Source organism: Talpa occidentalis, unplaced genomic scaffold (genome assembly GCF_014898055.3).
Source record: "Talpa occidentalis isolate TD23 unplaced genomic scaffold, MPIMG_talOcc4v2.1 talOcc4.14, whole genome shotgun sequence".
NCBI classification, from domain to species: domain Eukaryota; kingdom Metazoa; phylum Chordata; class Mammalia; order Eulipotyphla; family Talpidae; genus Talpa; species Talpa occidentalis.
Genome location: NW_023601433.1, coordinates 81,892,633 through 81,911,231, shown reverse-complemented (window position 1 = coordinate 81,911,231; position 18,599 = coordinate 81,892,633). Strand labels below are relative to the sequence as shown.

Genomic DNA, 18,599 nt, shown 5'->3' with positions numbered 1-18,599 from the left:
TGGTTTAACAGATACACACATTTGTCAAAGCTAATGAAAGGATGTAGGTGTTTAAAATGGTAACACTTTACTGTATGTAAACTATACCTCAGTAACAGAAATGAAAAATATATGTATTATGATAAAATCCATGTAAAAGATCGAAGAACAAAATCTATTCTAATACAGCTAAAATGCCATCATGTGCATCTCCAAGGTAACTGTGAATCCCTTCTACAAAGTAAACAATATGTTTGAAAAAAATTATTTTTAATCCTAATTACATCAGAACACTGGTTTATATTCATTAACCTTAACTAAAACAGAATTCTTAAGAAATTTCTAGGAGACTTTAAGTTCTTAATTTTAATTTTAGGAATTTTTTTGCCCAGCTGCAATAACACACTGTAAGCAGACACTTATCATATCTTCTCTGTACAGTAGACATTGTTTGTTGCCTGCCCAAACATGAATGAATCCTACTATCACAGCAACATACACTCCAAACTGCTAGGGTAACAACATGCCCACTACATTTCATAGCCCTCCGTAAGGTTAAATATGGCCAGAAATGTAAGGAACTTCCTGGAAATTTCCTTTAAAAGGAGGGTGTATCTTCCCAACATTTCCTCCTCCTACCTATCTAGAATGCCACCATGATGACTCATGTTTGAACAGCCATCTTGGACAATATGCTACTTGTGATAAACTAAGGATGATGGAATAACAAGAGCCAGCCTGAGTCCCTGGATGACAGAGAAGTAACCAAACCAGTTCTAAAATGCTTACCTCCAGGCTGCTTGTATATAAAAAAAGAAATTAACTTTTATCTTATTTAAGCAATGTGTCTGTTTTTTTAATAAGCACATGATTATATTACTATGCTAAATCAATTTTGATTTGAGAATTTCAGAAACTAGCTTTTTATTTTTAAAAAAACTAAAAGAGGGCCTCCCCAGGTGGCGCAGTGGTTGAGCGCTGGGCTGCGAAGCTGTCCGCAGCCTCTGCAGTGCCAGTTCAATCCCCGGCCACAGGCGAGGGTCCCACATGGCAAGCAGACTTCTCCTGCCACGCCCGCTGCTCCCCTCAGCAGTGTACTTCAGTCCTTCTGCCTGCTCTGCTCCCCGCTCTGGCTCTGATGAATTCTCTCACCCTCCCGCGCTTCTGACTGTACCCAGTGCTTGTATAAAATAAATAAATAAATCTTATAAAAAAAAAAATCTTAAAAAAAAAAAACTAAAAGACTTCTTAGAGAAGAATCAATTTATTTTTTGATTATTTTTTGTTACCTAGGTTTTTACTTTGTCTCAGTCATCAATCAAAACAATAAACTATCTTCATTTTTCAGTTTCCAAATGACTCCTCAATTTGAAATAAAGTAGTCTAAGAAAAAAAATCTATCTCGTTATCTGTGTGAAGAAATTTTAAACTGCATTATTACCCCATTAATCTCTGATGAAACTTTAAAAAAATATAAACTGCACTATCACTCCATTAATCTCATGCAAATCTATATGCTCCAGTGATTTCTACCTTCATGGCTTGTGCTAAATGATATGGTCTACACTGTTAATTTTTAAAAGGCTCAGAAAAGACAGAGAGCAGTAATGTTTGGAATAGTGAGGAGGAACCCCACATAAGCCTTAAAAGGTTTAGATGGTGGAAGAGCGAGTTCACAATACAATGAACTGGTTAGGAGTTACGGTTCTATCTGAGGTCAGTGACAGCTCCAACTTTTACTGGCTGAGTGACCTGGGCAAGTTACTTGACTTTCTTGCTTCAGTTTTCTTATCTGAAAAATGGGAATATCAGTACCTTGATGACAAAATGCATATAGTAGGCAAACATTCAACAGTCCCAGACATTCAGTAAGCACTCTTAGAACAGCAAGAGCTCTGAGGTGAGACTGTGCAAAACATGTAACGGTCTAACACACTGCTTCTATTAGTGAGTAGTTGGAGAGTTAAGGTAGAAAAAAAAAAAAAAAAAAAAAACTTTATTTAGAGATTAAATGCTTTTCAAAAATAAGAAAAGTCACAAAATATATATACCCTTATGTGTTCATAACTGTATTAGAAATAAAGAAATTGAAATATTGAGATTTTTTTTTTTGCTCAGAGTGGCAGAAATTAAAATGAGAAAGTTTCACTATAAGCCAGAAAAGAAGAAATGGGCATTTGTAAGTTGCCCAAAAGAACATAAACTGACCCAGCTTTGTACAGAATGTATGGCTGTAGCGATCAAAATGTAATGCACAACTGTACTATACAGAAAGAAAGGCTGTATTACAAAAGCAATGCATCCATCCTGTGAAACAGGATACAACTGTTAAAAAAGGATGAGGAATATCTAAATTTTCTGACATGAAGTATTTTAAGAATGTTAAGTAGAAATGGTATGTTGCAGGAAAATAATTGCCTACCTATAATTTTTTTAAAGTTACAAATATGTCCATCATCAGTAGAACGTGTAAATAAACTGTGGCGTAAGAGTAAATTACAAAACCACACATTGTTGGAACATGATATTAAACTCTAAAAGTAAGTTGCAAAGGAACGTAGTATATTCTACTTACAAAAAGTTTAAAAACACATTAACTATACACACACGCTCTAAACACAGTGATTAAAACTTATTTTTTTTAAATAGGAAATGAGAAACATAAAATAGTTACTTCTGCAGGGAGAGGAAAAAAGTGGGAAGGAAGAAAAACCTTAGAATGGTCTCTTCATCTGAGCGTTCAGTACATGGGTGTTCACTGCCCTGTGACTCTTCCTACCGCATGTATGATGCGCACATGCTGCTCTCATCTACAGGTATCTAAATGAAACCATTGTGAAACCGCATATATGCATATGCACACAAACAAGCAAGAAAAAAAACTTGGGACTGATAAAAATTAAACGGCTCCACGTCGTATGGAATACTGTTTGAATTTGAGACTAATTACATAAATTTTTGACTTTTCTATTAAAATTATCATCATGAAGACTGCAACCACATGGAAAATGTTAGTGAGGACAGATGAACAGAGAACTATATTTATACTATGACTACATCTATGTTAAAAAAAAAGTGCATATTTATAAAAAGAGTTGGGGTAAATTTGATCTATTGTTAATTTTTTTTTTTAGTTTTAGGTTCTTGGGAATTTTGTTTCTTTGTATTTCATTAGTACTACCTCACCTGGAGAGAAATTAAGGGAAAATGATAGCTTCAAGAAAGCCAACTCTCCAACTTCAGGACAGCCAAGTGAAAAATCTACCCACATGGGAAGGCAGAATGAATTACAGCCAATCGACAATGCACAGCACACGCTGTGCCAATAAGTGCACTCAAAACAACTGGAGAGGATCCCCACCACACCAAGGAGATTGTATCAAAAGGTTCTGAAGTGCATTCGTACATTTTAGGGCTTAACAGAGAACTGGAGCTGCCAACCGAACGTACAGCAGGGGCAGGGAAGTTGCAAAACCCAGGGAGCCCAAGAATGAGCTGAAAAAAGGAAGGAAGCACTAAGGGCTGGGCAGGGAGGGAAAACTTTCCCTCATGTGTGAGGTAAAAACATGATATGACATAATATACCTGTTTAAAAAAAAAAAAAAAAAAAACATGAAATAAACTATTAAAGAAGACACTCTAAAAAAAAATTATATACAATGAGAAAACTAAATGCTCAGGGAACAAAGAATATAGAATGATAGGAATGAAAATTTAATGAACTCAGTAAGAATGAGGAAAAAGCACCAAAGATACACATAGTTTTGTGGTCTTTGCAGATGCCCTTTCTAGTCTATCCTCGGGTTCCTAAATATTGGCAAATTCGGTACAGACAAGAAGAAAATCAGAGGTAGAAGCCTATTTCATCCAACTACCAAAAATATGAAATTATTATAAACAAAACCTTTAAATAAAAAAAATCAGATTTGAGTCTCCCCAGGGGCACAGCGGGTTGAGCGCAGCACTGTGACACTGTCCGCAGCCTCTGCAGCACCAGTTCGATCCCCAGTCAGCCAAGGAGATGCCCACATGGCAAGGCAGACCTCTCCTGTCTCGCCCACTGCTCCCCTCAGCAGCGTATTTCGGTCCTTCTGCCTGTTCTGCTCCCTGTTCTGTCTCTGGTGAATCCTCTCGCCTGTACCCCAGCTCTTGTATAAAAATAAATAAATCTTTAAAAAAAAAAAAAGGCAGATTTGCAGAGGAAAACTTGAACTGCTTTCTGGCTCTACAGAGAAAGCCAGCTGCTGTTAGGGTACACCCACCTCTACTTTCTTTCTCCCTGTGGAAGTTTCTCCAGGCCCATTTCGATAATCAAAATTTCGTACACTCCTCCCCTGCCAAAGTATTCTGATTCCCACCTCCAATCACCACCATCCCGTATCTCTCCAAAGGCCCTTCTCCACCCACCCAAAAAGATCTGCCTTCTTCAGTTTCCCCCACCTTTTCCCCCCACACCTCCTTTCTCTTATTAAATCTTACTCTCAACTTCTCACTGCCTCAAGTCTTTTCTAAAATAGGGGTTATAAAGGCTAATATTTAGTTTTTACTTCCTCTTCACATTTTCCTTCCCTTTTGGCCCTCAACTATTATCCATAATTAACTTTACAACTTTGAGTGAATGCTTTCTTATATACACCTGTGGTCAGAGTGTACCTCTTCTAACAACTACAGCTCATGGATGCTGCCAACTGTTCCTCCTTGTTTTGAATACACAAGAATGCAAATGCCATAAAACCAAGAACATATGTTTGCCATTTGATTCATTTTCCATGACATATATAATTGGTCACCAAGCCCTATGAATTTCACCTCCAAGATATTATTTGAATCTACTTTTCTCTCCCTTCCTCCTAGTCCTGCATAATTTCTCACATCTAGACTACTCTAAGAGCCTTCCCTCTGCCTTTTGTTTCTCCCCAGTTAAAATTCACACTCCATAGAAACCAAATGAGTTTTCTCTCCGAAATGTAAATCTCATCATGTCATTACCCTACTAGGATAAAACCCTTCAGGCAGTGCCCTATGAATACAGAATAAACTTCGAATTCCTTCATGTCATCCAATCTGGCATCAAACATTACCTTTTGGTGATCTCACATCTACTAATGACTAGGCATTACATGAAAAGGTAAGTAAATTTAACAAAAGAGTAATTTCCAAGGATGTGAAGATTGTTCATGACTTGTTAATGCATTATCTATGTAATTACTTATGTAACTGACAAACATATTAATCTCAACAATTCAGTGCTAGCACCAAACTTAAAACTTATATAAAACAGGGCCTCCCCTGGTGGCGCAGCGGTTGAGCGCTGGGTTGAGAAGCTGCCCGCAGCCTCTGCAGCGCCAGTTCAATCCCCAGCCTCTGGGCGAGGGTCCCACATGGCGTGCAGACCTCTCCTGCCGCCCGCTGCTCCCCTCAGCAGTGTATTTCGTCGGTCTGTCTGTTCTGTTCTCCGCTCTGACTCTGGTGAATTCTCTCACCCTCAAGTGCCTCTGACTGTACCCAGTGCTTGCATAAATAAATAAATAAATCTTAAAAAAAGAAAAAAAGACTATTTAAAAAAAAACTTATATAAAACAGCTAGACTGAGTTCTATCCACACACTGTATTAAAATTAGCTTGTAGTATTTAAAAATACTACAATTTTCAATTCCAAAATTAAAATATAAGATGGATCACAAAAACTCTATCAATGGCTATTTTCTAAAATGAGTATTACCATATGTCACTAATGCCTCAGTTTTCTAGAAATTATTAGTCAGCTCTTTGTGTTCTTAACATAGTACACCCTACCATATGAGAAAGTTTAGTAAGAAAATCAAAGTTACTTCAGAAGATAAATACCTACCAACTTAGTTTCATTCATTTTTCTATCCAAAATATTCCTTGACTTTAAAATATAAACTACTCAGAACAAGTTGTTCATCTTAACAAATTCATTAGAAAAATTCCCTAAAAACAAATACTTCTACTTCAATTCAAATTTATAAAATGTATTAGAGAAGCCAGTTTATTAGCTTACAAATATCATGTGTAAGTTCTCCTGAGAATCATTCTGCTGTTTAATTAAGTGTTACAGGATCTTGCAGACAGACTCAAGAATAGTACCATCTGTCTGGATTGCAAAACTCAGTTTCACCAAAGTATCACCAAATAGTAACAAAATATCATTTTCATAGGTCTCTGTAATTTATAAATAAGTAATGAATTTAGTCTACTTGGGATCATAACAACTAGATTCAATCTATCCCCTTGATTACACTTTGCATGTAAATATTCTTCAAAAAATGTTTTTAGTAACTGAAATTTTAGTTAAGAACTTACATTTCAGAAGGCAAATATTTATGCCCTGTAATAGCTAAGATGTAGATTTATGCTCTGGTATAAATTCTAAATGTTAAGCTGCTCAGGTGTTATATGAATCTGTAAAACTAAAAAATGCCTGTTGTTACATGTTTAGAATAAGTTTCATGTAACTAAATTCCCCTAAAATAAATCTCTAGGACTATATCAATACACTTTTTGAAAGGATTTCAATTCCCCCTTTTCATGTAAAAAGTAATTAAAAAAAGAATTATGTCATCTACGTAATTTGAAAAACACAGAGACAAAGTGATTAAGCAAAATTTCATTATATTCCTGGATTTCAAAAACAGAAAATTAAACTTGCCATTGCAACTTATTATCTAAACAACTATTGGGTTGTCAGAAAAGTCAAGATAATAATTGGCACGCCTGTTACAAGTACATCCTCTGCACTTCCCCTAACACTGAATATTAAGTCAGTCCACAAAAAAAGTAAAATCCTAAATACATATGAGGGCTGCTGTCCTAATCTTCAACCATGGAAAAAACTGCTGGCAAAACATGTAAGGTATGCTAGATGGCTTACTAAGCAGTCTCCAATAAAACAAAGCTAAGTGGGTGAAAATAAGAACTTTGGGCTCAGACCAAACTTTTTGTTAAAACCTTAAGAGATTATCTCCATAGAACACTCTTCTTCATTTACCCTACGGCTTTTCTTCTAGCCAAAAATGTACTTCAGGTGATACCAGATTTTCAAGACTGATATAACAGAGAAGATACAACTTAACAATACTACTCTCTCTTCATGATAATTTGCCTTGATCCCCAGAAAGTAAAAAAAGCCTTCTCCAATTAATCTGTCACAACACCTAATCTCCACAGAAAGCATATGTAATCAAAGTACACTGAGGCACACTGGACGCATAACCTAAGAAGCAGCTGTACAATCAGGAAAGGAAGACAGCACGTATCTACAATGTCTATACCGCAAGCAGGACTTTTGCTCATCATCAGTAAGCCCACCACTTCAGAAGGCACTGAATTGTTGATTTAGGCAATAATTTATAGCAAAAAAAGCAAGGATGTACTTGTAGTTATAGCAAACTACAATAATAAATGACAAAGAGAGAAGACACTGTCCAAAGAAGCATCCTTTAAAATAAGATTTTTCTCATTCTTATTTGGCTTCTTGTTTGCAAGCCAGCTGATATCTTTGCAAGCAAAGATGCCAGTGTTTTGATGACTCTGGCCTGCTCACCTGTGTTAGAAACAGCTGCATCTCAGTGAAGAAAAAACTTAGCAACTATGAGATTATACCTAGGATTCTGTATTAACTCTATAGTGTTCTTGGGCTTTTTTTTTTTTAAGCATCTGTGTCACAAATTTAGTTTATATCTTACAACTGAACATGTACGTATGTAGTCACTACAAATGTAAATAAATGTATGAATGAATAAATAAGTAATAAACTAAGATTTTTCTGGGATGGCAGACTACACTGTTTCTAAAAGTAATTCTGCAGGAAAAAGACCAAAAAGTATTATGAATAATGGCAACAGTATTTCACTCATATCAGGGGGGCTTATTCTGAAGAATACTTTCATTTCATTTGGGCAGATTTGTGTCAGTTCTAGTATGTATAAGTGGCTCAAAATCAGAGTACGGTACAATTTAAGAAGGTGACATATGACCTAGTTAAAATGACCATTAAAAGATAAAATGTTTAAAGACCGTTGACTACAACCAGCACATCAGGTAAAATGCAAACATTTTAGCTAAACTTCTTAAAATTATGTTTTCTCAGGCTCACACTCAAGATCTTTAATCTGTGAATTTAAAAAGCACTCACATTACAACTGGACTGTCCCCACTTCTTCAGTTACTCACTTCTTACCCCTCTCCAGTGCCCACTCCACCTGTGATCTTGATACCATCATCTCCAGCCAGACTAGTTACATCAATTACCATATTTTCCATCTTTCTTTCTGTCTCTCCTCTATATTGTTGCTCCTAAGTCAACAAACACAAATAAAGCTCTCCGCCTTCTAGAAAGTTTCCTTCAACCTACCTTTCAACCTCTTAGCCTCCCCTACTCCCATATCCCTGCAAGCTTCACAAGCAACCTCTCTTTCATGCCACAATACCCTATAAGCCAATCTACTGGCAACAGTAGATATAATGATTTCAAATAAGTATCAAGCTGCCCAAAGAGCAAACTTACTCAATTTACACTCCTTACCTCTCTCCTTCAAGATTTACCACAACTGTCTTTGAATTTTAAAACTATTTTTTTAATTAGTAAGTCAGAAAAGAAAATTACACAGTCTACTTAAAACATACATAACATACACACTCATGACTAAAATGTTTAGGCTTCATAAAAAGTAATCCTGGACCAAAATCTCATGTGTTTTAAATGCACAAAATTTAAACAATGAGGAGTCACACAGTTCAACAATTCTAATTTGTCTGTGTAAGAGAGCAATCCTAGAAAGGCTTTTAAACACATTATTAAATGCAATACCATTTAGCACACTTTTTTTTTCCTCAACTCATTTCTCATAATAGTTTCTATAGCATCTTGGATTATCTCCCGCTTTTAGTTTCATATCCCATCTGCTCATTTAAGATTCACGTCTGTCCAGTTTCTGAAATATTTGTCACTTTAGTCATTAGCATTTTGCGTAATATAGCACTGTTTTTTCAAAGTTCAGAACGGAATTATTTTAGAAAACTGATTATTTTAACATCACCATTTCTTAATCTAAATTGGCCGGCTTACTCTTCAAATTTCCACCTAACAAAAACTAGATTTCAGTAAGTTCATGCATTGTTTGTTAAAAGGAAAACAAGAACCACGACCACAAATCAGAAGTGCCGTCCTGCATAGCACCACAGTAAAGATTCTCAAGGACAGACACAGAGCTGTCAACTGAGCTTCCACAGAACGTCCTTTCCATTCCTCTCCAGCAAGCCATATCCATTCACTCCTTCAAGATCTAGTTTAAACGTCCCCTTCTGATATTTTCTGGCTACAAGGTACTCTGCCATCTGTCCATGCTGCTCTCCCTCTGTACATCCCATACAGCATCTTAGACATTAAACAGCACATGGAGGTCTTTCCCACCTATCGGACCCTTAGACTTTCCTAAGTCCAAGTCAGACTTTAATCATTTCTAATGTACATACATTATTTAAACATGAATCGCTTATGCCCTAAACTTCTTGAACATAAAAATACAAAAAGTTAACATTTCTAACTACTGGTTTATTGGCCACCACCATGCAATCTCACCCTCGCTCCCCTTTTCATTTCGCTGGGCTCAGCAGCCCTCATTTACTACACAAAAAAGCAAACAGAAAGCTTGTCTCTAGGGGTGAATGGAGGGGGGAAAGGTAAGGAAGAGATAAAGAGCAAAGGATTACAGTATCTTTTCCGATGGCGGTACAGGCCCTGCCAGTATTCTCAACATTTTAATAAAGTGGATCAGCAGCCAACAGGAAGCAGCAGCAGGCCCCTGCAGGAGGAGGAGGGAAAATGCGCCTCAGTGCTCACTCCAGAGCCGCCCCTTTGTAGGGGAGGGCAGCTGACCCCAACATTCCCTCGAAGTCTCCACCAGGCCTAGAAAGGGGTGTAGAGCCTGGGATAGCCCCACTCCCACCGCCAGAAGTGAGACAGACGGGTTTAGGGAGTGCCTGCTCTGACAGCCAGCACTATACACTCTGAGGAAAGAGTTCATTCCCATAAAATACTGCCATAAATAGCCTTTGAGTTCTATAATACAAGCAATTAAGTACAATCCCAGGCAAGCAGGCTTACCATCATTTGTAGCAACAGAAGTCAGGGTAGGTTTTTATGTGAAAACAAATTTACAAATTCATTTCTTCTAATGGGTTGGATATTGGAGACCACCTACATGGAAAATTGCAAACTTCTAGAAAAAATTTAAGACACTATTCACATTCAACATGAATAATTAAAAAAGATTTGGGGGACAGGGCTCCTTCCTTTAAAAAGGGCTAATATTCTTACATGTAGCATTATTAGATAGAAAATAGAAATTAATCAGTAGTTGAGGATATATATACTGTGTTCAAAACACAGTGAGGGTTGTGACATGTGTGTCAGACTAAAATGTGATTTAGTCTTTAAGAAGAAAAAGATATTTATTAAGCACTATTTCTGACATTCCCTGAGACAAATCTCAAAATGTTAATAGAACTGCTATTTAAAGTTCAAAGAGCACTCTAGAGCTGCCAAGGAATTAATAGCTTAAACCACCAAATAAGAGCCACCGTTCAATTTCCAGCCTACGCCAGTCATAGTTCAGGGTTGGTACAGCAAAAACACCCTACGTAATAGATATACCATGTTAACTGTGAATCATATACACAAACAAAAAAATCTATCACTAAAAGATGAATTTCAAGTGTTTCTTCTCAGTCATAACCTATTTACAAGGAAAGACAGCAGAATAACTTAATCTTCTGGTACCCCATGCCTCTACCCCCAAAAGGTACAAATATAACATTAACTGTCATTTTGCCATTCCAACTTCCTGGCTGACTACCTAAGGCTACTCTATAACTTTAATGTAATTTGCCAGAAGTCTCTTCCTATTAAAGAACATTACCTACTTACCCAAAGGTGTTGCCTTAAAAATCATTCAAAATTATTTTTTACACTTCCTGCCCTCCATATTTCCATCAAGTTTACAGGAGAAACTGAGGCAAAGAACCACTATGGGGCCAATCTGACCTAACTAGTCATTAGTGAAAAACGTGAATGCCACTCAACTTTTCCTATTACCAGTTCATTGCTCATTTTACCGAGCTCATGGAAAGTAATATTATAACTGAGTCTTGAGGAAAAGCCCCACCTTGTCTAGCTTAAAGAAAGAAAATTAAGGAATTCTCCAAGTCAAACCCCCAAAAAAATTTCTGACAGGGTCCAAAATCTATAGGTTGCCTACCATACTACAGAAATTTAAATACTATGTGAATTCCTAGTCCTCTGAGGTAACAGCACACATCTCTTGATCAAATTCTCTATAATAAAAAGATTTTCTAGAATTCAAACTACCAAGCCACCCAAACCATCAAGTACCTACAACCTAGATAAAATCTGTTCGGAGCAGTTAAATATCTAAATAAGTTCAAAGAAAATTAATATAGAAGCTCCTAAATGGGCCCTAAGAGCTCTTTTAAGGAATAAGAGAAAAGACTACTTGTCAGTAATTCATTTATTTAACAAACAGTTAATGAGCACCTAATTATGCAGAGAATGCAAAGATGATTTAGACAGGGTCACTGCCCTACAGAAGCTCACATGCTTATCAGACCTACATAGAAGGAGGTACACATAACGAGCAAGAGTGACTAGTTCTGTCAGTTGGAGTCAAAGAAAGCTGCCACAGAGGTGACATCTGACCTACCTTCAAAGATGAATAGGACTGTGCCAGGCATATACACATGTAAAAGACAAAACAAAACTACAAACTGGTTCCTGAGTTAGATATGTGCATGTTTTTCCCTATTTCTCTTTAGGACATTAAGATTCAATAGAAAATTGCCAACACAAAATGTTTTTTATTCCAATTATATTCCTGTATACCCAGATGGATTTAATCATCTTTCCTACTTCATGAAATAATGTGGAACTATATGAGGAAGCTTCATGTGTCTTAAGCAGAAAATACTTCCTCATAAATTTGATCAATGGTATTGGGCAGGGGAGAGAGACAGAAATCACAGGTGTTTTCATGCAGTTTAATTTTCAAAAGATCAATTTCAGCAATTTCCACTCAATCATAAAAATTCTGTTCACAAATACTTTACTTGAAACAATTCTTCCCTCAAATGTCCATCAAATGTCTTAAATATATCCAGCTAGTGCAGTGGTTTAACACAAATTAAGACTTAAATATTACCATAAAGTATCTAGTGAAGTCTAAGAAAAGAAATATATACCTGCAAGTTTACCTAATTCATTTTATGTTCCCCTTTCTTCTTTATAAGCTAAAGTTCCAAATTTAACATGATGCAAAATACACTGACAAAAGTTTAATGTAATCAACTTAGTAGGTTTCTTTTACAGTAATGGAATTTCACTGTATTGAAAAAAGTATGAAATGTAGAAAGCTGTCAAGCAGGACTGTGCTACTTTAAAGTAGTAGAAATACGGTATTAGTAAGATTCTACTACAACCCATCTAGAATGAGAAAATAAACATCAAAAAATATACATAACAGCCAGAGTATGGAGATGCCAATGAAATAACATTTTCTCTTGGACACAATTGTTTCTCCTAACTCATGTCTAGAAAGAAAGGAAAAAAGGTTTTGTTTTTTTCTTCCCAGACTAGAATCTAAATGTACATTTTATCAACTTACAAAATGTAAACAACTCAAGTCGATGGAGCATAACTAAAGCATGCTAGTATATAGACAAGTGGAACAGGAGTTCCTAAGAAAGACTATTACATCCAATTTACGAAGACAGCATGTATTCCATATTTCGGATTATTTTTAAAATAACAATGTTGTAAAGTAGGAGGACTGTCTCTGACATAAACAAATACCAATTACAACATTTTTAACAGAATTTAAGACAATTTTTGTATCAACTAAAGCAAAACCAGAAAATTATGGTGACATACATAAGTGACTATACTAAACAAAAACTGGGCAAGCATACATATTTCATTCATGCAAATGAACTTGAATTTACAATTCCTCGTTTATGTTAATATTTACCAAGATTAATGGAAAATCATCTCCCCTATGTAATGAAGTGAATTCCCTCAACAGAACAAAGCTAACACCTTCAAATCTTTCGAATAAACAATGAAAGCATATACTATAAAAGGAAATTATCTGAATAGGATCAGAAAGAAGTTAAATGATTCAAGAGAAAAGAGTCGTAAATTCCAAAAACACATTACAAATATTGATTCATTTATTCCAAATCGCTAAGCAGGTCCTGTGAAACAAGCACACTTGCATGTGTGAATTTTTTTTTTTAACTCTACTCCACCATACATTTTTAGGTTACCTAATTACATACATGACTCTGTAGTACACTGAGTGTTAATTTCTCAAAACAATGTTTATGAAATAACAAAACAAAAATCCTGGTGGAGAACACAATACACTTTAAACAAATTATATTAACTGCAATGGTACAAAAATGCTTTTCTCCACTTGTTACAAATGGTTGCAAGGTACAGTTCAGTAATAATATCTAACTTCAACCATGTTACAAATTCTCATAAACTTCATCTAATTAATGTCTCATAGTAGCTGGCTTCTAAGAGTAAATATATCATCCACTTTCAAAAAAAATTAACGAGTACCTTCTACTAGCAGCTTAAAGGAAGGGAACACTATTATTTCCTCCTATCAAAAATAAGTCAAATTATTTCAGAAAAAATATCTATATTATCCTTAAAACTCCGAGAAAACGGAATTAACTGCTCATTTTAAAAACGCAAATACTCTTACTACTGTTTACACTGCCATAAAGTTCATCTCAATTTTAAACCATTTGACAAACTATAGAATGCACTTATCTTCTGCATTTATAACACACAGTACAAACTGGTGGCAGAGTATCTTCATTATTAATCTCAAAAGCAAAAGACATCTCTGAAAGTGCTTGACGAATACAATTAACTCACAATTAACTAGGCTAAATTAGCCATTGAGCAAAAAAGATGAATCAATTTTTTTCCACACCTAATTAATATTATTCACCACTATAACCTAATGTTACTTAAAGGAATGCCATAAGAGTTTCTTTTTTTCCAAATAACTACCTAATGCAATCATGAAAAATGATCAAAATGTTCCAAAGAAAGTGATAAGCACTTGGCAAAAGCTAAACAAACACTTATTGTCCTAAAAGGTGGCACCCCCACCTCTTTATTTTCACAAAGAAGAAGAAACAGTCCCAACCTAACTTCCCCTCAATGAGCACCTCAAGTAATAACACAGCAACATATTTTGCAGCATTCAAGTCTTAGGTACATTATTTTCTCTTTAAAATTATGAACTCATCACACGTACAAATGGCTCTTTAAAACGGTCCAGTAAACTGCTACACTATGCCTTCAATTGCTGTCTATTATGTACTTAAAAATATTTACTAGCAATTGGAGGTTAATATGGCAACTATTACCGGGTGGCAATTATTGCTATTAAAAATATATAAATACTGCAACACCATGTGCTAGGAACAACAAAATGCTAAACAGAAAACACACATTAGCAAATCATAAATATTTTCATTAAAGAAAATGAAACATCATGAAAAGATGTTTTAAATGTAAATACTAAAATTGGAATTGAGATGAAAAAATACCCTATGTATGTATTCTGGCACTGGAGAAGATTAGAGAAATCACTCTCATTTCCTCATTTTCAATTGATAGTCTTCCTCGTCTAGTTCTAGCTCAAAAGAATAGTTTCTACATTTACAACTATCTTCCCTTTCTGCAAAAAAAAATCTCTTAAGAAAAAAAAAAAAAAGAAAGCAGGTCAACAACATATTACCTTAAAAGATTCAAATATAGAATTAATGGTCTTAATAAGAACTAAGTAGGAATGTGTATGTGTTTCAATTCAGGAAGGAAGAATTTAGTATCACAAAATTATCACTCAGTCAGAAAACATCTAAGCAAATAAAACAACATGAATGTGGAGCATACACACCTAAGAATTAAAACACCTCATGCCAAAGCTATATACTTAAATCTAGTTACAGGACACCCTTTTCTCCATATCATCTCAGCAGAGAAACAAAACTGAAAAAAAAAAAAAAACTAATGATATACTTACATCTGGAAATCATAATGTCTTCCCACAAGGGTAGGTTGACATACCATAGGAACACTGTTAGACTTTCCAAAAAGGCAAACTGAACAGACCTAACCGAATTATAACTCAGTGAATACATAACTAGTGTCTCCTAGAAATGTGATGGACAGCAAGAGAAAACAGTTCTGAGTCACAAAGGCACAGCCAGGCATGCGTTTAATGCAGTAGCTACAAATCTCACAGGAGTGAGAACTAGAAACACATACAAAGACCCATATCATAGATACGCAGTGGCATTTTTCACACATTAGGAGAGGGGTTGATAGAGAATTTAAGATATTTGATGCCATCCAGTAGAAAATGAGAAAGCAAAGTAAGTAAAGACTAACAAAAATCTTAAGATACTAGTTGTAGGTTGCACAATCAACTTTGCTAAACCCTAATGAGCACCTCAAGGTAATGGAAAGAGGGTGCATCATTAGTGTGGTGTAGAACTTTAATCTCTAGTTTATATTTCAGTCTGCACTAATGTGAATAGGTAAATTCTCTATAAACAATACTTTTCTCTGCTCAAAAAAACACTGCAGGCCAAAAAACCTATCTGCTATTATTAAGCACACAGAGCTCTTATAATACTTGTTTTACTTTAAACAGGTGATTTTTATCTCCTTTGGAATTCAATATTCTGTACAATGTACTTTAGGCAACATATTTTTAATTATCCAGGCTGCTGCCGTATCTAATTTTCAAGTAAATTTCTCAATTTGTAGAAGAAAAATTTACAATTATGGGCAGTTCTTTTTACCAATTAGTATTTTTCTAAAAATTAGCACTTCATCCACTCTCCATATACAAGAGAATGTACACACTAGACAGTTCCTTAAAAACAAATCAACCTATGCATTTCTGCAGTTCTGCATTTCAAAGTCGCTACCTAAACATAATTCTGTTTTTAAGAAGAGTGTTCAAAAAGCAACCCCTGGCTTAGAGGCTGAGGAGAGCACTATGCCCTGCACAAACCTTTACTCAGTCATAAAGCAGAGAACCCTCTCTCCTACAAAACTGTTTCCCTAAAGAATCTCAAACATCTTCTCTTCACCTTATTATCCTTACTTAAGCTTAGGGGAGACATGATAAACATACATCCCAAAGACTGGCTACACATGTCATACTCTTTCATTTGTCTACAAATTCTACCTAATAAATGAGCCACACACACACACACACACACACACACACACACACACACACGCAAGCAAGCTATTACCAGTTAGGAAGATATATGGTAATTTGGGGGATTTCATCCCACTAATATTGGTCTACTTGGTAATTTTAATTACCTGTTAAAGTGTCAGTGTGGTCACCAACCAGCAAACAAAAAGCATTTTAAATACCTCTTAATCAATATGTGTGCTAGTCTATGAAAGTCCCTGGACCTGACTAACACTGAGTGATAGGGAGGGCGAGGAAGGCGGCAAAATGACTTTTATTCCCACATATTAACAGATCAAGGGGAAATGACCGAGGACAGAGAGGGAGGACTGCAACTTACAACTGAATTCTAAGGTTGAATGTCTGGGTAAAAATGTCGATCTAATCTCACTACGGTGAAAGCGCAGACACGCTGTCACCCGGTCCTGGTAGGTAAAAATCGCATGTTTTGATTTTTATCAGTATAAACAAACACTGAACAAAACAGCGTTTCCCCTGGAAAAGTTGGCAAGAATTTTTATTTCTCCACTGGTCTCGAAGAAAAAAAAAAAGACCTATGCTCCCCATAATTAAATGTAACTAATTACAATTTGAACACTAAATTATTTATCCAGTGTAAACAAGCATCGGGAGGAAATAATGCTTTCACCTACACCTAAGTCACAGCAACGATTTCCAAAATGCACGCTCTGGAAGAGGCAGTCCCCCGGAAAAGGGGTGCACAACTTAAAATAAGTTGGGTTTTTCCAGGGCTAAATTAAACAAACCGTTCGGCCAATTTTCCAATTATATTCTACGCTTGAAACGTAATTGCCTTACATCTGTTTACAAATCTTTGCTCAATATTTAAACAAACCCGTGGTCTCCGGGCGCGCGGCTCTCCAGCAGCGGCCCCCGCACAAAGCACGCGCGGGCGGCCCGCACCCCGCGGCCGGGGCCGGGGCCGGGGCAGCGCGCGTCCCGGGGCGGCGGCGGGCCGCGGGGGGCCAGGGGCGTGCACCCCGAGCTCCCGCCAGGCCGGGGCGCCGCGGAGACCCAGGCGCGCCGGCTCCGACGAATCCGGGCGCCGTCGGCGGGGCCGGGCCGCCGGGAGAACAATCGACACCCTGAGCGCCGGAGCCGGGCCGGGGCCTCGAACCCGGGGAAAAGTTGTCAGTGACCAGAGCGCGGGGAGCGGCGCGGGCGGAGAGCGGCGGCGCCGGCTTGTTGCTCGGGGGAGTGAGTGAGTGTGAGTGAGTGTGTGAGGGGGTGAGTGTGTGAGAGACCGTGTGCGCGCCTGAGTGTGAGTGTGTCTGGGCGCGTGTGCCCGGCCGAGCCGTCGAGCGCGAGGAGCGCGTCCGCGGCCGGGGGGCGCAGCCGGGGTCCCCGCGGCGGGCGCGGTTGGCGGCGCCCCGACCCCGCCGCGCTCCGTCGGGCGCCCGCGGGCGACTGCAGGTGTCATTATGGAATTTTTTTCCAGATTCAAAAGGCGGCGGGCGGGGCGGGGCGGGGGCGGGGCGGGGGGCGCCGTCCAGCCGGGGGGGGGGCCGGGGGCGCGGGGCGCGGCGGGGGGCGTGGGAAGGCGCCCGGGCCGGCCCCCCGCGATCCCGCGCCGCGCGCCCCGCGGCCTCTGAGGGGCCGGAGCCCGGGCGCGGGGCCGGGGCGGGGGCCGGGGCCGGGGCCGGGGCCGGGGGCGCGGGCGGAGAAAGTTGGCGCGGGGAGGGCCGCCCGCCGCCCGCCGCCGCCGCCGCCGCGGACTCACCAGCGAGAAGAGGTTGGAGTGACAATCCTCCAGGCTCGCCCCGTTCGCCACCCAGTTCGCCGCCGCAGTCATGATCCTCCGCGAGCCCGGCCGCCAGAGCGGGGCATGTCGGAGCGGCGCGTCCGAGGCGAGGCCGGGCCGGGCGGCGGCGCCTCGCCGGGGAGCGCGGGGCGGCCGGGCCGCGGCGGGCGCGGGGGCCGCGGGCGGGCGGGCGCGCGGGAGGCGCCGCGGCGGCGACGCCGCGCCGGGGGCGGCGGGCCGGGGCCGGGGCCGGGGCCGGGGCCGGGGCCGGCGGGGGGGTCCGCGGCGGCGGCCGCGCGGCTCCTTCCTGCTCGGGCGGCGGCGGCGGCTCCGGCGGCGGCGGGGGGCGCTGTCCGCGCGGCCCGGCGCCCTCCCCGCCTCTCAGGGCCGCCGCTGCCTCCCGGGCCGGCGCGCGGGGCCGGCCGCCGCCTCCGCCCTCGCTGCTCCGCCGCCGCCGCCGCCGCCGCCTTGTTTATCTCCAGCCGCGACTCCCTCGGCCCCGCCGGCGCGTGAGGGGAGGC

General features: G+C 39.3%; 1 protein-coding gene across 2 annotated transcripts in view; it reads right to left on the bottom strand.

Annotated features, from left to right (window-relative positions):
- Window positions 1-18,327, bottom strand: part of MED13L (mediator complex subunit 13L) — a 256,146-nt gene extending 237,819 nt beyond the window's left edge. Inside the window, exon 1 of one of the 2 annotated variants that reach the window (XM_037511108.2) lies at window positions 18,058-18,327. In XM_037511108.2, coding sequence (XP_037367005.1) covers window positions 18,058-18,129 — 72 coding nt within the window. In that variant the 5' untranslated portion in view covers window positions 18,130-18,327. The remainder of the gene's footprint in view (window positions 1-18,057) is intronic. The other variant, XM_037511107.2, reaches the window with a different exon arrangement.
- Window positions 18,328-18,599: the final 272 nt, after the last annotated feature.